Genomic DNA, 20,245 nt, shown 5'->3' on the forward strand with positions numbered 1-20,245 from the left:
TTACATGCTGTTAAAAAAATTAAGTTACCCTGTAGATGCCTATTGTATCCCTGTGGAGTCATTTCACATGTCCCTCTGTCCCCTATATTTCATATAATTGGTGGTTAGATATGAAGACTTAATTAGATGTATAGTTTTTAAAAGAATGCTTTATACTTTTTAATTTTACGAATACTTCATGATTTTTCATTTTAATGCTTCATTATTTTTTTTTTAATTTTTATTTCTTTTGTTGTTGTTCTTAAAGTCTCTGTCCAGCTTTTGGCTGACATATGAAATTACAGACAATAAATATAGCCCCCTTCCCCAGGTGTGAAGCTAAACCAGCTTCTTCTGGGGCTTGGCTACAATGTTCATAAAGACAAATTGCCTTGCCCAAGCCTATTTGGCTCAGTGCATAGAGCGAGGGCCTAGGGACTGAAGGGTCCCAGGTTTGATTCCATTCAAGGGCACATGCCAGGGTTGTGGGCTGGATCCCCAGTAAGGGGTGTGCAGGAGGCAGCCAGTCAGTGATTCTCTCTCATCATTGATGTTTCTATCTCTCTCTCCCTCTCCCTTCCTCTCTGAAATCAATAAAAATATATATATAAAAAAAAAAAAGACAAACTGCCTTAAAAGTCAGATGAGTGGCACTGTGGTCCCAGTGGCCTCTGCAAATGAGGCCTTTCCAGCCACCAGTGGACAGACACAGTGTCTAGCATCAGTCCGTGGGCCCTCCTCCTCCCAAGTCTCAGCAGCAGGATCCCTGCGAGGGAGCAGCGTACTTCCTTTGGAGGACAGCCGTAGTATTTCCCAGGGCACAGCCTGGACGAATGATGCCAAACTTCCCGGGCACAGACAGGTCACCCACAGTTGAGCCGAGGCGACACTCGCGGCTCTTGCCACCCCCAATCGGTCCCCCATCAATTACCAGGGGCAGCTGAGGCCAGAGGTCCTGGAACTCCTCAACACTCAGAGAACTGGCCTGGGAGCTGAGGTCGGCACTGGTGAGAGCAAGTGGTCCCCCACACATCTGGGCCAAGTCCTGCATGGAGACCTGGCCAGGAATCCGGATGCCTACAGGAGTGAAGGGGTTCAGGTCCTTACTGAGCTCCTCTGAGCGTGCCATCACCAGGGTCACTGGTCCTGGAAACAGGTCTCCCAGGGCCCCTCGGGGGCTTTCACATGACAGCACCTAGACGGAGACCACGCAGCTGGGCCATGGCAGCCCGCAGCAACTCGGTCCAACCGGTGTGCTCCGGGCTTGCGGCTCTCATGCCCCGGGCCCCACCACCCCACCCCCCCCCAGCCATATCAGTTGCGCCCAAGCAGGGATATAAGGGTAGGGAAGGTAGGCGGCCCTTCACTCAATCCCACACTGGCAGCCACCGTGGCCCTCCTTAAAGCTTCATAATTTTAAAGAAAGCTTCATAATTTCTAAAGCTGTAAACTATTAAACCTGTCATTTCCTCACCTAGTTACTGGGCATCGCTCTCAAAGGCCTCCTTGAAGTCACGGCCTGAGTCTTGGGGTTGACCAGCCTGCTGGGACCTCAGGTGGTAGAGTGTGAAAAGGCAAGACCCCGCCTGCACCTGAGGGGAGAGAGTTAATGGAAGAAACCACTCAGAATGCACGTACTGGTTCCAGGGGTGGTGCACAGAGATGCCGGCCCAGAGCCCTCTTCAAGCAGGGCTTGCTGCCCATCAGGCCCCGTGGCCAGCAGCAGCTCCAGCTGTCACAGGCCGGATGCCTCAGGAGTGAAGGGGTTCAGGTCCTTACTGAGCTCCTCTGAGCGTGCCATCACCAGGGTCACTGGTCCTGGAAACAGGTCTCCCAGGGCCCCTCGGGGGCTTTCACATGACAGCACCTAGACGGAGACCACGCAGCTGGGCCATGGCAGCCCGCAGCAACTCGGTCCAACCAGTGTGCTCCGGGCTTGCGGCTCTCATGCCCCAGGCCCCCCCACCCCACCCCAGCCATATCAGTTGCGCCCAAGCAGGGATAGAGGGGGGAGGAAGCAGGCGGCCCTTCACTCAATCCCACGCTGGCAGCCACCGTGGCCCTCCTTAAAGCTTCAAAATTTTAGAGAAAGCTTCATAATTTCTAAAGCTGTAAACTATTAAACCTGTCATTTCCTCACCTAGTGACTGGGCATCGCTCTCAAAGGCCTCCTTGAAGTCACGGCCTGAGTCTTGGGGTTGACCAGCCTGCTGGGACCTCAGGTGGTAGAGTGTGAAAAGGCAAGACCCCGCCTGCACCTGAGGGGAGAGAGTTAATGGAAGAAACCACTCAGAATGCACGTACTGGTTTCAGGGGTGGTGCACAGAGATGCCGGCCCAGAGCCCTCTTCAAGCAGGGCTTGCTGCCCATCAGGCCCCGTGGCCAGCAGCAGCTCCAGCTGTCACAGGGTCTGGCTCAGCTGCTGAGAACCACTCCCTTAGGTCATGACTCGGGCCTCGCACCTCTGGTGACTGAGCCCTGGGTGTACAGAGGTCGATCATTTGGCCCAAAGTTACTGACAGGCAGCAACTGTTCCAGAGCTCCTGGCCGGCTGACTGGGGTTCTGTTGGACCAGCAAAGTATTTTCCTTCTGCCTGATACTGTTTCCTTCCCCTTTCACAGGACGGATCCCTAGTAAATATCTTGCACCCTAAATTCAGTCTCAGTAAATGCTTTCAGAGTAGCCAGCCTGTGGCACAAGGTGATGTTATCCCACATGGTCTACTATCTATTCCTATAGGGTCACGACTCCAAAATATAACCTGTTCCCAACACCCTTCTGATCTTGTTTAACTTCCACTACACGGTTCCACCTTAATGTTGTGTGGCATCTTAAACTGAGTCTTGCCACAACGACCCTTTCCCCCACAAACACGCCTCCTCCTCGTCTCTGCCTTAAGACCAGTGATACTGCTGCTCACCGAGTCCCCGCTTTCACCACTGCCTCACCTGCTGCATTACCCATTGCTATGTTAACAAATTACACCCAAAACCCAGGGGCTTAGAAACAATACACAGTTACGGTCTCACAGGTTCTGTGGGTTTGGAATTGGAGAGGGTTTGTCTGGGTGGGAACTGGCGCAGCAAGGAACACCTTCTGCCCCAGAGCCTCTGGAGCAGTGGTTCTCAACCTTCTGGCTCTTTAAATACAGTTCCTCATGTTGTGACCCAACCATATAATTATTTTCGTTGCTACTTCATAACTGTAATGTTGCTACTGTTATGAATCGTAATGTAAATATCTGATATGCAGGATGGTCTTAGGCAACCCCTGTGAAAGGGTGGTTCGACCGCCAAATGGGTCGCGACCCACAGGTTGAGAACTGCGGGAGCACAGGGGCCTGGCTTTCAGCCCAGTGATACTGATTTCTGACCTCTGACCTCCAGAACCGAAAGAAAATGCATTTCCAATTTTTTAGCTACCAGTTTTGTAGTCATGTGTAATAGCAGCCGCAGGAATTTAATACAGCAGGTGAAGTATGCATAAAGGTGAAGAATGCTCTGGTCTCAGGAGGTAGACAGAGCTGAGAAGAGCACCAGCGTTGGATCAGAATTGCTCCATAAATAAATGAAGAGAATGGAATTCAGCTGCGCCTTTTGCCTATAAAAGAGTGTGTAACGATAAAGTCAGGAAAAAGTTATGGCGGGTGTTGTAAACTTGTGCTTTATGACACTATGTAAAATGCTTCTGGTCATATCTGTCATTTTTTTTTTAATGTTTTTGATTTGAGAGAGAGAAACATAGATGTGAGAGAAACATGGATGGGCTGCCTCCTGCAGGCCCCCCTCGGGGGATCAAGCCCCAAACCCCAAACCCAGGCATGACACACCTCCCTGGACGACGCTCCGCCCACCCAGCCACGCTGGACAACAGGAGAGAAGGACTCCGAAATCCGCCCGGCCGCACGCCCTCTCAGCCCCGGAGCCCCGCCGCCTCCCCCAGCATTCACTCCTCGGAGGGAAGGCGGCCCCGCCGCGCCTGGGCGTGACGTCATCACCGAGCGCCGGTTAGGGCCGGGAATTGGGGAGGAGATTGCGCTCATGACGTCCTTCCCATGATCCTCTCCTCCTCTTCACCCTCTTTCCTGCTCTCCGGCGGCCGCAGCCATGAAGTAAGCGAGGGCCTTGGTCCCAATCCCTCTCCATCTCGGGTGGATGGCCTCTCCGGCGGCCCGCACATGGCCTGCCCCCGCCGTCGACACCCTCCTTGATGCGCTTTCGCTTTCGTTGCAGGGTCGAGCTGTGCAGCTTCAGTGGGTACAAGATCTACCCCGGACACGGGCGGCGCTATGCCAGGACCGACGGGAAGGTGATGTGTGCTCCTAAGGGGGACCGGCTCGGCCCAGGCGGTTCCTGTACCCCGTCGTTCTCGGCCCCCGAAAGGCTTGCTTCAGGGGCCCTGTGTGCGGTGGTCGGGATCCGAATCCTCTGAGTGCACCGTTCTGGAGCTTGGGTCTGGTGTGAGTCAGGTCGGAAATTAGGGGCCTGTGTGACTTTAATGTCCCGGTGTGAGGAAAATGCCATAAAGTCTGGCTGCTTTTTGAACACCGGACCGCCGGGCATCCCGGGAGGGACCGGAAGCGGATGCCTCCGGAAGGCGGCGCCCGGCCCTCCCCTGCCCGGGCGTTCAGCTTTGCCGGCTCTTAAAGGGCCGGACCAAAGGCAGGTACCCGCGGTGCCACCAGTTAGTGACCTGCGGGTTGTGTGACCCCAGCCACTTGGTCTCTGGGCCTCGGTTTGGTAAGATGAGGGCGTGGAACTATGAATTAGTTGGCTAAGGGTTTCAGCTCAGCCTTTTCCCGCGTTGCCCAGTGGAGTAGGTAACGTCTGTACTCGGGCCTTGTCGCGACAGGTTTTCCAGTTTCTTAATGCAAAATGCGAGTCGGCATTCCTGTCCAAGAGGAACCCTCGGCAGATCAACTGGACCGTGCTCTACAGGAGGAAGCACAAAAAGGGACAGTCGGTAAGTGAAGTGCGCCTGGACGTTGTGGGCAAGCTCTGGTCGTGGTTGCTGCTCTGTACAGCTGTCACTAAATGAGACTGGGAAAGTCTCATCATCGGACAGGGAAGTGAAAATGATGGGTGTAAAGCGTCTCCTTATGTTTCTTATTAGTCTCACAGTAAGTGCCAAGTTGAAATCTGAAGCATCCCTTTGCCAAAGTCAGGTAAATCACATCAAACATACTTGGGTATAGGGCGCTTGGAAGACCTTAAGGTGTTACAGTGAACGGAAACTAAGTAATTATTATGGTAGTGTGGTTTTTATTACATTTATGGGCATAGATATCAGTGGAGTTTCAAGACTCCCCTGATTGTTCTCAGGACTGGGTGTGTTTTTTTGAAGTGCTCTTTCAGCTTGACAGGGATTTTTGAGAAAAGGTGTGAGTGCTGCGGCAGTAGGGTCAGTGTGCAGGAGGCTTGGAGTTAAGTGCATTTGACGCATCCAGTGGGGTGGCCATATGCTGATGAGGGTGTGGAGAAGTGGGAACCCTTGGCATTGCTTGGTGTAAGAGGGCACGGCACGGGCACTGTGGAAAACGGTTTGGCAGTTTCTCAGAACTTTAAACAGAACTATTGTAAGATCCAGCAATTCCATTTCTAACTGTATACCCATGAGAATTGTAAGCAGGAGCGTATGCAGATAACTTGTATATTTCTGTTTGTAACTGTTATTCCCAATAGCCAAAAGGTGGAAACAATCCAAATGTTCTCTAGGTGGATTTGTGAATAACAAAATGTGGTATATGCATATAGTGGAATATTATCCAGCCTTAAAAAGCCTCCAGCTTCTATGACTCCACTTTTATGAGGTACATAAAGTAGGCAAATTCATAAAGACAAAAAATAAAGGTTGAGGGGGAGCTATTGTGTAATGGGTGCAAAGTTTGGGGTGGTGAAAAGTTCTGGAGATTAATAGTGGTTGCACATAGTTGTGAGTGTTCTTAATGTCACTGAATTATACACTAAAAATGCTTTAAAATGGTCAGCTTGATATATTTAAAATGGTCAGCTTGATATATATATTTCACCACAATAAGAAAAATATTTTTAAAATGTATTGAGATGGAAAAAAGTGTAAATAAGCAAATGGTGGAATTTTATATAAGATTTCATCTCAGTAGAAAGTTTAAAGTAAAATGAGCATTTTAGTGTAACCTCAAATGTCCCTGTTTTTTCCATGTGTCCTGTTTAACATTTAAAGATATTTGCATATCCCTGCCTTAATAAACAGTTTTTTTAAAGTACTATGCAGTTAACTTCCTTAGAGCTTCATTGTTTGTAGTAAAAAACGGCCAGGGTTTGTAATAGATGGCTTAAATAAAAGATCCAAGAGAGAGCTCCCCTACCCCTTGCAACATATGGTAGGTATAGAGCAGTGGTTGGCAAACTCATTAGTCAACAGAGCCAAATATCAACAGTACGACAATTGAAATTTCTTTTGAGAGCCAGATTTTTTAAACTTAAACTATATAGGTAGGTACATTGTTATTAACTTAATTAGGGTACTCCTAAGGCTTAGGAAGAGCCACACTCAAGGGGCCAAAGAGCCGCATGTGGCTCGCGAGCCGCATTTTGCCAACCATGGGTATAGAGCTACAGCAGGAAGAGTCCTCACCTGGTAATGCTGGTATCCTGACTTCCAGCCTCCAGAACTGTGAGAAGTAAATTTCTGTTTATAAGCTGTTCAGTCTGGTATTTTATTACAGCAACCCAAGTGGACTAAGACAAATACTAATCTTAAGACTTACTTACCCTGCCTCAAAGACTTTGTTAATTTCTCACCCAAATTCATGGAGAACGATTCATAAGTGTGTGTCTCTCCCCCCCACCGCTCTTTTTGTTCTGTAGGAAGAAATCCAAAAGAAAAGAACCCGTCGTGCAGTCAAATTCCAGAGGGCCATCACTGGTGCATCTCTTGCTGATATAATGGCCAAGAGGAACCAGAAGCCTGAAGTTAGGAAAGCTCAGCGAGAACAAGCTATCAGGTGAGGAAGCCTTCCTTATAAGCATTATTTAGGTTTAATAATCAGGAGTTTATAATACAGTCTAAGTCAAGCATGACGGGCCGAGAGTTTGACATGCTTGGCTCTAATTGATTTGTTGAAATTTCTACATGCAGTGAATGCTGCTGTACAATTTCTAGTATATGTTAAACTGACTTGGTGGTCAATAACATTGACAACCCCCTTGGGCTTATCCTAAAAATAATTGGGGATAGGGAAAGAATATGATAATTTTACTTTTCCAAAACAATCTAGCTCCTTGTTAATAATCTGTATCCTTAAAGAGTAAAGCACTTTGCCTTAAGTTATTTTTAACCCTACAGGGCTGCCAAGGAAGCAAAAAAGGCTAAGCAAGCATCTAAAAAGACAGCAATGGCTGCTGCTAAGGTAATTGTGGAATTGTCTTGGATTTCTTAGTTAAGACAACAGGAAAACTTAACTTTTAAAAAATGTGCACACTTGCGTGTGTGTGCGTGTGTGTGTGTTACTGATTTCAGAGAGGAAGGGAGAGATAGAAACATCAATGATGAGAATCATTGACTGGCTGCCTCCTACACGCCCCCCACTGGGGATCAAGCCTGCAACCTGGGCATGGGAATCGAACCATGACCTCCTGGTTCATAGTTTGACACTCAACCAGTGAGCCATGCTGTCCAGGCAGAAAACTTACTTTTAATCCAAATTGTGGTAAATAAAAAGTTTTGGGTTTTTTAAAGAATTCAGTGCAAGGCTCTAATGGCAGTGATGTTCATAACTTGTTTCTGGGTGTTTTGTTTGTTAAAGCTTATTTTGAAATTTTAAACTTACAGAGAAGTTGTCAATAATAGAGTTTACATAGCTTTTCTCAATGTTATCAATTTAGATAAGCATAGTGAAAAACACACACAGAAGTTAGTATTTGTCTTATATGATTAATGTCCTTTTTTTGTTAGGATACAATTCCATATCCCACACTGGGCATAAGAGTTGCAAAAAAGTGATTAAAAAAGAAAGTTGCATGGAATAATACCACATAATATATCTTTTTACAGGCTCCCACAAAGGCAGCACCTAAGCAAAAGATTGTGAAGCCTGTGAAGGTTTCTGCTCCCCGTGTTGGTGGAAAACGCTAAGTTGGCAGATGAGATTCTTAAATAAAGACCTGACTATAACTAAATTGTGGTGGATTTTTTACGCTGAAAATAGAGGCATATTGTGCCTACATGGTAATGGTTGAACTATAAAGTTAAGAATTTAAGATTTAGGCATTTTTAAAAAGAGTTAATTTCTCTGAAATAATACCTCCTAATATAAGTTCTCTTCGTTGGAGAGATGTTAAGCCAAATGATGTACATAAGATCTGTACGGTTAACTACTAGCTTTGCTCAGCTGAGATGTAAGAGCACATTACATAGATGGCAAAGTCTTAACCTTTTGGTCACGTGACTAAGCACTAGGACGCTGTATAGAGTTCAAGTTGATTACTAAAACATGCACTTTTTTTTATTGCTTGTGTCTGTAGAAAGACCTTTTAATTTGTTTTAATTATTTTTTTCCATGATAAGTGAATACATTTATGTTAATTGGCTTTGACTTTTGTTCACTGGTATCTCACCTCTTTTTCTTCTTTTTTTTTTCTTTATTGAGAGAAAGAAATGAGAATGAATAAAGCTTTCAAAGCCCCCCCCCCCCCCCCACCCTGTGTCCCTGCCATCCTGGTGGTGACGATGAGACACCTGTCATTGTCATCGTATCTCACCTCTTACCATTACCTTATAGCTGAGTTCTAAGTGCTTAAAACTATCAGCTGTATTAATCTATTATTTTCCAAAACAAAGTTTAAGTGATGAGCACATCTTCAGTAGAATATACTTAAAATTTCCAAAGCAGTTTGTTGAGCTGGGAGTTTGACAGAGCTATAGTTAAAATTGCAGAAATGCCTGAGAAGTCTGCTGATGTTCAAGAGATATGTGTATATGAAATGTGATGTGGAAAATAGTAATCAATGATAAAAGTACAGAAAGTAGATCATCTTGTCTGTACCACATTGTGCCAAGTTTTAAGGATAAAATGAACACGTCACATCCTCTTGAGAAACATATTCCCTGGGGGCTTTCACAGCCCTCACTTCACTCCATCCTCAGCTGCCTGTCAGTGGGTAAACCAGGGTCTACCTTACAGAAGTAGAAACAGACTAGGTCACTGAAGGACAGGCTCCAGGGGACAGACCTCAGGCCCTGCTGCTTGTGTCCTGAGCCTGCAGCCCCTGAAAGAGGCACAGCCTGCTGAACAGAATGGTCCAGAAGCTTGCCTGCCTGGGTGAAATGACCAGCCTTTTTTTTTTTTTTAATATATATTTTATTGATTATTTACAGAGAGGAAGGGAGAGGGATAGAAAGTTAGAAACATCGATGAGAGAGAATATCAATCAGCTGCCTCCTGCACACTCCCCACTGGGGATGTGCCCGCAACCAAGGTACATGCCCTTGACCGGAATCGAACCTGGGACCCTTGAGTCCGCAGGCCGACGCTCTATCCACTGAGCCAAACCGGTTAGGGCAATGACCAGCCTTTTATCAGCTGCGTCCCTGACCCCCCCCAACCCTGAGGACTGGGCAGAGCCTGCCTAAGGCACAGTCTGTACTGCCCTCACTGAGGAGAATTAAATATGAGACATCTCTGCCTAGATTTCCTGCAGGCCATCTGCTTTTATGGGGTGAGGTGATCTTTGTGGGGCAGTTGACCCAGCTCCCAGACACTGCACTAGGCCTCTGTACCCCTGTGCAGGAGGAGAGGGGTTGGGTCTGGAGGCCAAGCTGCGTGGCCTGATGGCAGGTCCAGAGCTGAGCTCCCAGTTGGGTGATCCCTTGCTGCTCAGCTCAGCTTCCAGGTCAGCAGGCGCATGGGCCTGCATGCCAGTTGATACAACAACCGGTCCCTGCTCAGGACCACGCCCAGCCCAGTTCCTAAAGGCTTGTAATTCAGTCTCAGAATTAAACTAAAACCCAAAGTGATTTTACTTAGAGCCAGGGAAACTTTGGAACTTACGACGACTCACCAAATGAGATATATGTGGCTTTGAAGCCACAGAATGTCCCACCATCTGAGTCGTAATCGTTTTCACTGAGGCCCCAGATGGAGCGTTGGCCTGTGGTTAAGTGCCCTGTGGGTTCTGCTACACCTGCTGGTCCCTTAGCCTCTGGAGAGTGCAATGATGGGGTGCAGTGACTGCCATCCTGCACTGTACAGCACCCATTTGGGGACACTTTTTTGGTATCCCAACACATTTGGTTATTTAAAACTCATACAATGAAGCTCACACCACCCCCACTCTAGAATGTGACCCGAGGTCCACCTCAGCTACCCCTCCTGTACAGTCCTGGGTGGGGTATGCTTGGGGATGTCAGCCCTGCCCACTTTGGCATGTTGCCTATAAGGCAAAATTTTCCAGGAGCCCCGGTACCGCACCATAAAAATTCCAGAGCACAAACCTTGGCCTGCCACCTGCCCACACCACTGCTGTGCCTGTTGTAATGCCCCCACCTCCTTCTTCAGCCTAGAGGAGGTCAGCCAGGGACTGGGTCTCCTCCAGAACTTGTTCCCAGCCACCACCCCTCCCGCCATCTGGTGCCAGATTCAGAGCAGCCTGGTTCTGTTCTGAGGCATGGCATCTTTTGCTCCCTCTGGACCAAACTTCCTAGAGTAAAAAGACTCCCAAAGTGACAGGATATCAGGCTGAAGTTGATTGCAGGGCAAAGGCCTCCAGGCCATGTGCCCACCAGCACCTGGCACAGTGAGTCATCCAAGAGGCCATGCTGTGAGTATCTCCAAGCGCTGGCCAGGCCTCCACCAGCCACCAACCACTGACGTTTTAGAACCTGCCCGAGGTATTTCTCTTCCATCAGGTAGCAGTTTCTTCCAGCCACCTCACTTATTAGCTCACTTGATTGGGGGAACACTGAGGGACACGTTGGGGTTGGACACCCTGTGTGCATGTGGGTGGGGTTCTGCCTGTAGGTGAACAGGGTTGGCAGTTGTCCTTTGTTTCATAGAGGGGGAGTGCCAGAACGGAAGGTCTGCTGGGCACAAAGTTGCCGGTGGCTCTCCTTGGGGGCCTGAGGTTTACCTCTGCTGAGCGAGGTGTCCAGTTTGGAAATCTAGGAATTGGCTCCTGAAGGTGGACCGGCATAAACGGCTTTTGAGGGTAGGCTGGGGACTGACGTGCAGTCAGGTGCAGGAAGCTGAGCAGGCAGGTGGGGCTGCCCGGACTCTGAATGTGGGTCAGCTGTTGCTGTTTCCTGACACGGGGGTCCAGGACAGAGACCCTGGCTTTAGGGTCTGCAGATGGATGGGGGTTATGGGCTTCTGATTAGTGGTCTCAGACTACCCTAGGTGGAGTGGACAGCTTAGATGGAGGTGGGCAGTGTCCCAGGCACTCTCTGTTGGAGGTTGCCCTGTCGGGAGACCAAAGCATAGATCTTGGAGTTTGGTTCCCTAAGTGAAGGGGCATTCATGGGACTCTTGGTGCCTTTGGGTGCTAGTTCTTTGCTCAATGGGGTGTCCTCGGTGGAGACTTTTGGTGGAGGACCTGCTGAGGGAAGAACATGGATATCTAATTGTGGGAGGGGTGGCCCATATGCTAGATGCTTGTTGACCACTGCGTGAACAAGCTTGTTCCCCAAATGCCGGGGACTACCTCGCCTTGGGTCCTGGCTGGCTCCTTCAAGGCCAGCAGCCCCCCTCTTAACTTTTGGAACTAAACACGGGTCTCTCCCTGTCCTCTCCCTCCCACTCCCCTTCTCGAGGGGCGACGGTGGCCAGACAGCCTGGAAAGTGGACCCTGTTGCAGCCACACCTGGTCACCTATCAGGGACCCCCCCCACCCCCTCCGGGCCAGGTACGAGTGCAGGTGCGTGTGTGCCGTAGCGCAGGTGTGGTGCGGTGGTAGCATGTGCGGGGGCAGGCGCATGTGCAGTGGAGGCGCAGCGGGTGTGTGGGGCGAGCTTTCTTGCCTGGGCGGAGCGGGAAGGTGGGCCCGGCGGGTGAGTCCGCTTTTGCAGGCTAATTCCTGTGTGCGCAGCTGCCGGCGGGCGGGGCGGGTGCAGGCGGTGGTTGAGCCGGTAGGTGCGCGGCTGGAGATGCACCGCTAGCGGCGCGCGGGCCGCAAACTAACGCCCTAAGGGCACACCCACTGTTGCCCCCTCCCAGGGGTTGCGAAGTCCCCACAAGGCAGGAGCGAAGTGGGCGAACCCTCCGAGATTTCCGAATCCGCTCTGGCCCGCTGGAGGGGAGAAGGAAGGTGCAACAGGGCCGCGGGCTCCGCCGATCAGAGAGGTCTGGGGAAGGGCAAGAGGTGGGGTCTGAAAGGAGGGGGAGGCTCTGGTCCTTCAGCACCAGACCCTTCCCATGGCTTGCAGGCCAGTTCCTCTCTTCCCTGCTCCCATCTTCTTGCTTTTGCTAACCACCTTTTGGGTCTTCTTCCCGGCTGCTTGACTTAAGTTAATGGTGCTTTTTATTTTTTGTTAATCCTCACCCGAGGATATTTTTCATTGATTTTTGGAGAGAGTGGAAGGGAGGGAGAGAGACAGAGAGAAACCTCCATGCACATCAATTGGTTGCCTCCTGTATGTGTCCTGACCAGGGCGGGGGATCTAGCCTGGAACCGAGGTACCTGCGTTGACTGGAATCGAACCTGGGACCATGCATTCCGGGGATAGGGGAGGGGTGGGCAGGGTTCACTACTTCCCCCAACAGTGCCCTAATATGGGTTTATGAAAACAATCACCAAAATCTGAAAACCTATTATGTGCCGAGAGCTGAAAACAAGTATGTGGTCTCACTTTATTATTTTTTATTTTGTTTCTTTTATGGTTGCCGAAGGAGGAACGCACGAGGCCAAAGGTGTAAGGGATTATACATTGATTAGGTCATCTGGATACCAGATGGGCTGAGCCCCAAAATGGTGCCAGCACCCAGGGACAGGGAGTTAGAGATTTTAAAGGACTCTAGGCGGGCTTTTTCTGGCGGAGATTCTCTGGGTGGGTCGGGATTCTGGGAAAAGTTTGGAGGGGAGAGATAATGGTCTTAGCCAGTAAGATGTGGTCTAAGTGAAAGGGAATGTCCATTGTGAAGTGGCCTAAAGGTCAGTTCCCAGGGGATGGGGCATAGATTCAATTATTTGATCAGACCTAACAGTTTTTAAAAAAATATATTTTATTGATTTTTTTACTGAGAGGAAGGGAGAGGGATAGAGTTAGAAACATCGATCAGCTGCCTCCTGCACACCCCCTACTGGGGATGTGCCCGCAACCAAGGTACATGCCCTTGACTGGAATCGAACCTGGGACCCTTCAGTCCGCAGGCCGACCCTCTATCCACTGAGCCAAACCAGTTAGGGCAACAGTTTCTTTTTCACGTGTTCTCACTTTAAATTCCCATTGTCAGTTTAAGAAACAGGCACAAAGGGGCTGCTTTGTTCTGGCTGTCGGAGGGGGATCCAGAGCACAGTGCGCTCTTAGGAATGAGGGGGAAATGCTCCTTTCCCTCTGGGTGGAAATTGTGTGCGGTGAGCCAGGGTGTCCTGTAGAGTGTAGATGGGACATGCCACCGGGTGGTGCTTAGTGTCAGCTCTCTGTAGTTCACCACCACTTTCTCACAGCCTTGGAGGCCCCTGCCCACCTCACAGCACTGTTCCGAGGGTCAAATTAGACCGTGGCCCCATGGAGACCCAACCAGCTGGAGAGTGCAATGACTCGTACAGCACACCCACGCAGGCACACTTCTATGCATTCTAACACCATTATTTATTTAAAAGTCCTCTACATCATGAAGCCCACATCACTTCCACCCCAGGAGGTGACTCATATTCCACCCAACTCCCTTCTAGTCTGTCCTGGAGTGAGTGTGCATGGGGACATCACCACAGCCCACTTTGGCATGTTGCCTGGAAGGAAAAAGCTCCCAAGAGCCCCTGCACCTCATCATAGAAGCTCTCCAGAGCAGGGACCTCGGCCTGCCACCCACACCACTGCTGGGCCTGTTAAAATGCCCCCACCTCCTGCTCCAGGGCCTGAAGGTCAGCCAGGGACGCCTCTGTGCTCAGGGCCTGGGCCTCCTCCAGATCTTGCTCCCAGTTCCCCACCTCAATTAGTGGAGATATTTAGGGAGGCCCAATCCATTCCTAAGGCACCATTCAATCAGAGAAATCCCCAGATGAAAATAGTCCCCCAAATGACATGCCACCAGGTTACCCACCAGGCTGACATTGGTCCCAGCTGGGCCTACCAGCACCTTAGGACAATGAGTCATCCAAGGAAACTTGCTGTGAATGGCTCCAAACACAAGCCAGGTCTCAGCACCTGGCCCCAACCACTGATGTTCAGGAGCCCACCTCTGACAAAGACACAATCTCTACCTTCACACACAGCTCTTGACCTTCCCCGACCTGGAAGATAAATTTCTGCCAGGACATCTGATTTTTTATGTTAGTTCTTTTGAGTTTAGGCTGTTCTTCCTGTCCTGTTTCCTGGTCTTTGATCATTATGAGTTTTAGAGGGGGAGAGGCTTATGGGACTAGTTCTTCCCTCTCTGGCCGATGGGGTACCACCTAGGAACTAGGGACATAGCCAGGACCAAGGCAGCCAGGAGAAGATGGGAGGTATGTGAGTCTTCTCTACAATCCCTGCACCATGTGGGTTGAAGATTCTCAAGGACACTTTGATAACGGGGTGAATGAGGACTGGTATGAGGTGTTTCCTTTCTACCAGGTAGCAGCCACAGGCAGTTGAAGACTTGGAGAGGTTGAGGAACAAAACAACTCGGGGTTGATTGGACACTCTATGTGCATGTGGATAGGGCCTGGCAGTTGGGGAGCAGGGTTTAGCAGCTGTCCTTTGCTGTGTGGAGGGTCAGTTGTAGCACCAGGACAAGGGCTCTACATGTGGATTGACTGTTGCTGTTTTCTGACGAGGGAGTCCATGACAGAGACCCTGGCTTTAGGATCTGCAGGTGGGTAGCGGTCTATGGCTTCTGATTGGTGGTCCCAGGCTACCCTTGGCTGAATGGAGGCTTGACTGCAAATAGCTTAGATGGTGCCCCAGACACTCTCTTTGGGAAACTGTATAACCTAGGTTGTCTTGTTTTCAGATTTCAGGAGTTTACAAATAAAATGCTTTGTATTTTATCTTATTTTTTAAATATTTTTACTGATTTCAGAGAGGGAGAGGGAGATAGAAATATCAATGATGAGAATCACTGATCGGTTGCCTCCTGCACGCCCCCTACAGGGGATCGAGCTCGAAACCTGGGCATGTGCCCTTGACTGGAATCGAACCCGGGCCCCTTCAGTCCGCAGGCTGTCGCTCTATTCACCGAGCCAAACCAGCCAGGGCAAATGCTTTGTATTTTAAATGGCCAATAAAATAGATCCTGAAGTTATTTGAACATAGTTTCCCCAATCATAACCTGTAACTTGAGCATTCAGGCAAACATCAAGTCTTCTTTCTAGTTTCACAGAACTGGCTACTTTTTTTAAATTAAATAAGCATTATTTGACATATAATATTGTGTGAGTTTAAGGTGAACAGATATTGATTTGATCCACTTATATGACGGTATGACTGCCACTGTAGTGTAGCGAACACTTCTGACAGTAGGTGTTTGGCTGGAGCTCAGGAGGCCAGCCTGGGCTCCAGGAACTCTGCAGAGCTGGCTGGGGACAGGCGATCCACAGCATATGATGGGAAATGACACAGCTTCCAGAAAGGTTAGGCATAGAGGAGAGAATAACCCTGCGGGCAGATGGAAGACGTGGGACCAAGTGAAGGACAGGAGCATGTTGAGGCATTGCTTCCAGAGAGTCCATTGAGAAGCAGGGCTGCAGTATGGGGCATGGATGGCCTGGGGTCTCTGAGAAGGCAGGGTAACTCCGGATGTGGGAGAGGCATTTCGTACCATGAGGGGATCTCGGCTTCTCTCACCCATGCCCTCAGCTTGACCCTGGGGCCCATAGTTGACATTTGGCATTGGTTAAAAGTGAATAAATATCATAAATTTGTTGCACAAATACTGATATACTACCTTAAAACATCCCCTATTCTGTGGATACGACCAAGAGAGGTAGTTAAACCCATAATAATGTAACTTCAAGAGGTCAAAATGAGGGTTTAATTTCTTGTGGAATAATAAAAATCACGAGATTAAGCATGAGCCGCAGAGATGTAAGTGAACATGGCATCTTCCTGGTTCATGCCACCTCCATCCCAGGAGGTGACCCACATTCCACCCTAACTCCCCTTCTGTGCCATCCTGGGGTAGGTGTGCATCACCCCTGCTCATTTAGTGGTATGTCCAGGGAGGCCTGGTTCTTATCAAAGGCCCCACCAAATTGTAGAACTCCCCAGATGAAAAGGGGACAACCGGTCGGATGATGCTCCAACCCAAATGACCCACACTGGCCAGGACTAGTCCAGGGGTTTCCATGGTGATACCACAGGCTCCCTGGATCCTAAAGTTTCAGCTGCTCCCTTTGCTGCTACCATGTGATGGCCAGTTCCAAGAACTCAACCTCAGGGAAAAAGAGATCTGACTGCAGGGGGGACAGACTTGTCCTAGGGCAAAGACAGAGGAGGGGAGACTCCAAGAAGAGGAAGGGTCATCACACCAAAGGTCCAGGGCAACAAAGGGAGTGGGCTGCCCATCTGAGAAGATGGAAGTGCTGTATCTAGACAGCACCCCATCACCCCTCTTAGGCAGCTGTCTGCCTCCTCCCCATCCCTGTGGTCAATTTCAGTCCCACTCGCTGCTGGCACCACTACATCCCTGTTCTCATAGGACAGCAAGTTCAGCTTTTGTCAGGAAGACAACTGGACCACCTGTAAAACATTTTACTAAAACATGTCTCTGTATTGACCCAAACGCAGGAGAATCCAAGTATTAGTGAGCCCTCGGTGCTTTCACAGATTGTGTTTTAGCAGAATCTAAATTGGGTGTAGGGGGATTTCTTCCTTTTTTAAAAAATATATTTTTATTGATTTCAGAGAAGAAGGGAGAGGAGAGATAGAAACATCAATGATGAGAGAGAACCATTGACTGACTGCCTCTTACACATCCCACATTGGGGATTGAGCCCACAACCAGGGCAGGAGTCCTGACCAGGAATCGAACCAAGACCTCTGGTTCCCAGGTGAACACTTAACTACTGAGCCACACTGGCTGGGCAAGGGGATTTCTGCCAGAGTCCATTCATTGTCTTCACTAGCTGAGTTTAGACAGAGACCCCCAAAAGCTAGTAACCTTTGAAGTCCTAGGAAAGGTCAGAACTGTGCACCACCCAGTTAATCTAGGAACCACCCAGTTAATTTAGGTAATAATAGTTGAAGCATCATCCCCACCTTAGTTCACTTAATTCCTTAGATACTTATGTAGATCCTTGTTGATTACTGTTGATCAGATACTCTGCCTATTCCTGGAAATCATCTACTGATGAGCTAATCAGATACTTTGTCTATTCCTGGAAATTGTCTGCTGATCTGTGTGTCATTGAAACCTCCTTACCCTAAGGGCTACTCCAGATCAATAAAAGATTGGAGCAGCCTGAGCATGGGTGGAAGTCCTTTGGGACTTGCCCGCCTGGTCCTCCAATATTGCAAAATTATCTTGTGCCTTTTTCTCTCATTTGTTGTGCGGCTCCTCTTTCAGATACCGAACCCTACTCCACGCAGAACGTGGAGGGAGTGTTACTTGGCCGATTTCTTTAACTTAGTTTTTCTTTGCCATTCCACAATTTGTTTACTTGCAATTTTATGTTAATAGACTTACTTTTTATATTAAATTGATCTTTTTTATTGATTTTTTTTTTTGTAGGAGCGGAGAGGAAAACATCAATATAAGAGAGACATTGATTGGTTGCCTCGCAAACTTGCCCCAACCCAGGGATTCAACCTGCAATCTGGGTATGTGCCCTGACTGGGAATCGAACCCACAACGTTTTGGTGAACAGGATGATGCTCCGAGTCACCTGGCTAGGGCCAAGTTGATCTTTAAAGGGCATGGATTTCAGTAGAAGAGTGGTGATGCTGAGCACAAACGGCTTTTGGAGGATGGATTTGGACATCTATCCATGGGGGAAGGGTGTATCTCCCACCTTCTAATTCCTCCTTCTTTCTCCAGCTGTAGTCTGTGGACTGAATGAATGACCCTGGCTAATTCGCAGTCTTCTTAGTTCTGTTTTTCCTCTGGGCCTGGGAGCTCGCGTACCTAGAGCCACAATCTTTCAAGAATGCTGCCTCGGGTTTCTGGGTCATCTGGAAACCTCTCAACCCCCACCCCAAGTACTTGGAGACTGGGCGCATCCTGTTTTGTGAGCCTACTGCCCCCACCTCTCAGACTCCTGGCTGCGAGAGGAAGGTGTTGATCTGGAGTTTCAGGACCCAGAGAAGCACTGCCAGGACCCGCCCAGTAGCCTAGCAATGTACTGGCCTGTGGCTCTGGTCTGCACTGCAGATCCAACCTAGGACCAGGGCTCTGGACTACCAGCTAAAAATGTGAAACTGGACCTACACTGCAGAATGGAAAACACAGTTTAAGTTTGCTTAGGGGGGAAATGGAGAATTCCCCCTCAAAGCATATGTAAAAATATGCAAATGAGGTTAAGAAAATAGCGTTAGCCATCCTCCACACTCCTTGCCAACAATATTACCTTCGTATGTAGAAAAGTCTCTATATAATCAGGCCATTCCTGAAAAATCCTGACTATCCCACGGGTAGTTTGAAGCTAGTGATTGAAGTTTAGAAATAAATTATAACTCCCATCAATAAATTGGCTTTGAAGGGGTCCCGGGTTTGATTCCGGTCAAGGACATGTACCTTGGTTGTGAGCACATCCCCAGTGGGGGGTGTGCAGGAGGCAGCTGATCGATGTTTCTCTTTCATCAATGCTTCTTTTTTTTTTATTGATTTCAGAGAGGGAGGGCGAGGGAGAGAGAGACAGAAACGAGACAGAAACATCAATGATGAGAGTATCATTGACTGGCTGCCTCCTGCGCGCCCCCTACTGGGGATGAGCCCGAGGCCCCGGCATGTGCCCTTGACCGGAGACGAACCTTTTTTTTTTTTTTATTGATTTCAGAGAGGGAGGGCGAGGGAGAGAGAGACAGAAACGAGACAGAAACATCAATGATGAGAGTATCATTGACTGGCTGCCTCCTGCGCGCCCCCTACTGGGGATGAGCCGGAGGCCCCGGCATGTGCCCTTGACCGGAGACGAACCTGGCTGACGCTCTGTCCACTGAGCCAAACCAGCCAGAGCTCTCATCGATGTTTCTAACTCTCTATCCCTCTCCCTTCCTCTCTGTAAAAAATCAATAAAATATACTTTAAAAAAAATAAAAATAAATAAATCGACTTTGAGTTTTATAACACTTAACTGGAAGCCACATTTCCGTGTAAATGGGGTCTCTTCGGTTTTGTATTCATAGGCTAGCCTCTCAATCGAAGACTTAAAATCTGATGCTTTTATGTCCTCAGGTGTCTCAGACGGTGGGGGCGGGGGGAGGGGAACAGACTCCTTTACACCTTAGGCAGGCGACCCCTGCGAAAGGGTCGTTGGACCCACAGGTTGGCGACCCACAGGTTGGGAACGGCTGCCTTAGGGCATCTCGGATGGAATAACAATTGCCCATCGGATCCCACACATGCTCAGAGCATGGGAAAGGAGGGGAAAATTAGAAGGGAAACTGCCAGGACTTAAGATGTCGGGCCTAAGCCAGCTCCATCTCCCAGGGAGGGCCTACCCGCTTCCAAAATGTCCTCCCGCGGTCCTGACGTCACTCGACGGGCTGGGCTCCAATCAGGGCGCGTTCCCTCGCCCACTCCTGGGTTCACGTCACTTCCGGTGGTGCAGCAGCCATTTTCTCAGTCGCCAGCGGATCCCGCGCGCTGGAGAAGTGCAGTTCCCCCTAGTTACCAACTCGTTAGTTCTCCCTCCGCGCTGCGGGCGCGGTCGACGAGCACTCACCACAGGCACGGCCGTTCCTCCCGGCAGCGTCTGCGCAGCCGTAACATCCGCCCGGAGCCAGAGCCGCTGTCGTCCTCCCTCGCCGCTGACAGGCGCCCTCGGGTAGCCCGGGTCAGCGATGTCAAGCGAGGAAAGCTACCGGGCCATCCTGCGCTACCTGACGAACGAGTGCGAGCCGTACGCGCCGGGCACCGAGGGCAATGTCAAGCGCAAAATCCGCAAGGCGGCCGCCTGCTACGTGGTGCGCGACGGGACCCTGTACTACCAG

The 20,245-nt window shown here is 49.5% G+C and overlaps 3 protein-coding genes across 3 annotated transcripts in view; 2 read left to right on the forward strand and 1 right to left on the reverse strand.

Annotated features, from left to right (window-relative positions):
• Window positions 1-709: 709 nt before the first annotated feature.
• Window positions 710-4,043, reverse strand: LOC102257467. The gene is made up of 3 exons (XM_005880177.2): window positions 3,810-4,043; window positions 2,120-2,237; window positions 710-1,056 (listed from the first exon to the last, which is right to left on the reverse strand). Exons 1-3 carry the CDS (start codon window positions 4,020-4,022, stop codon window positions 731-733), a joined length of 657 nt encoding a protein of 218 aa, XP_005880239.1. The 5' UTR covers window positions 4,023-4,043; the 3' UTR covers window positions 710-730.
• RPL24 (ribosomal protein L24) lies at window positions 3,998-8,139 on the forward strand. The gene is made up of 6 exons (XM_005880176.2): window positions 3,998-4,091; window positions 4,213-4,288; window positions 4,832-4,942; window positions 6,829-6,965; window positions 7,307-7,370; window positions 8,015-8,139. Exons 1-6 carry the CDS (start codon window positions 4,087-4,089, stop codon window positions 8,093-8,095), a joined length of 474 nt encoding a protein of 157 aa, XP_005880238.1. The 5' UTR covers window positions 3,998-4,086; the 3' UTR covers window positions 8,096-8,139.
• Window positions 8,140-19,382: 11,243 nt separating this feature from the next.
• ZBTB11 (zinc finger and BTB domain containing 11) overlaps window positions 19,383-20,245 on the forward strand; it is a 35,158-nt gene continuing 34,295 nt past the window's right edge. The window contains exon 1 of the mRNA XM_014528297.1: window positions 19,383-20,245. Coding sequence (XP_014383783.1) covers window positions 20,096-20,245 — 150 coding nt within the window. The 5' untranslated portion in view covers window positions 19,383-20,095.

Source organism: Myotis brandtii, unplaced genomic scaffold, assembly GCF_000412655.1.
Source record: "Myotis brandtii unplaced genomic scaffold, ASM41265v1 scaffold63, whole genome shotgun sequence".
Lineage (NCBI taxonomy): Eukaryota > Metazoa > Chordata > Mammalia > Chiroptera > Vespertilionidae > Myotis > Myotis brandtii.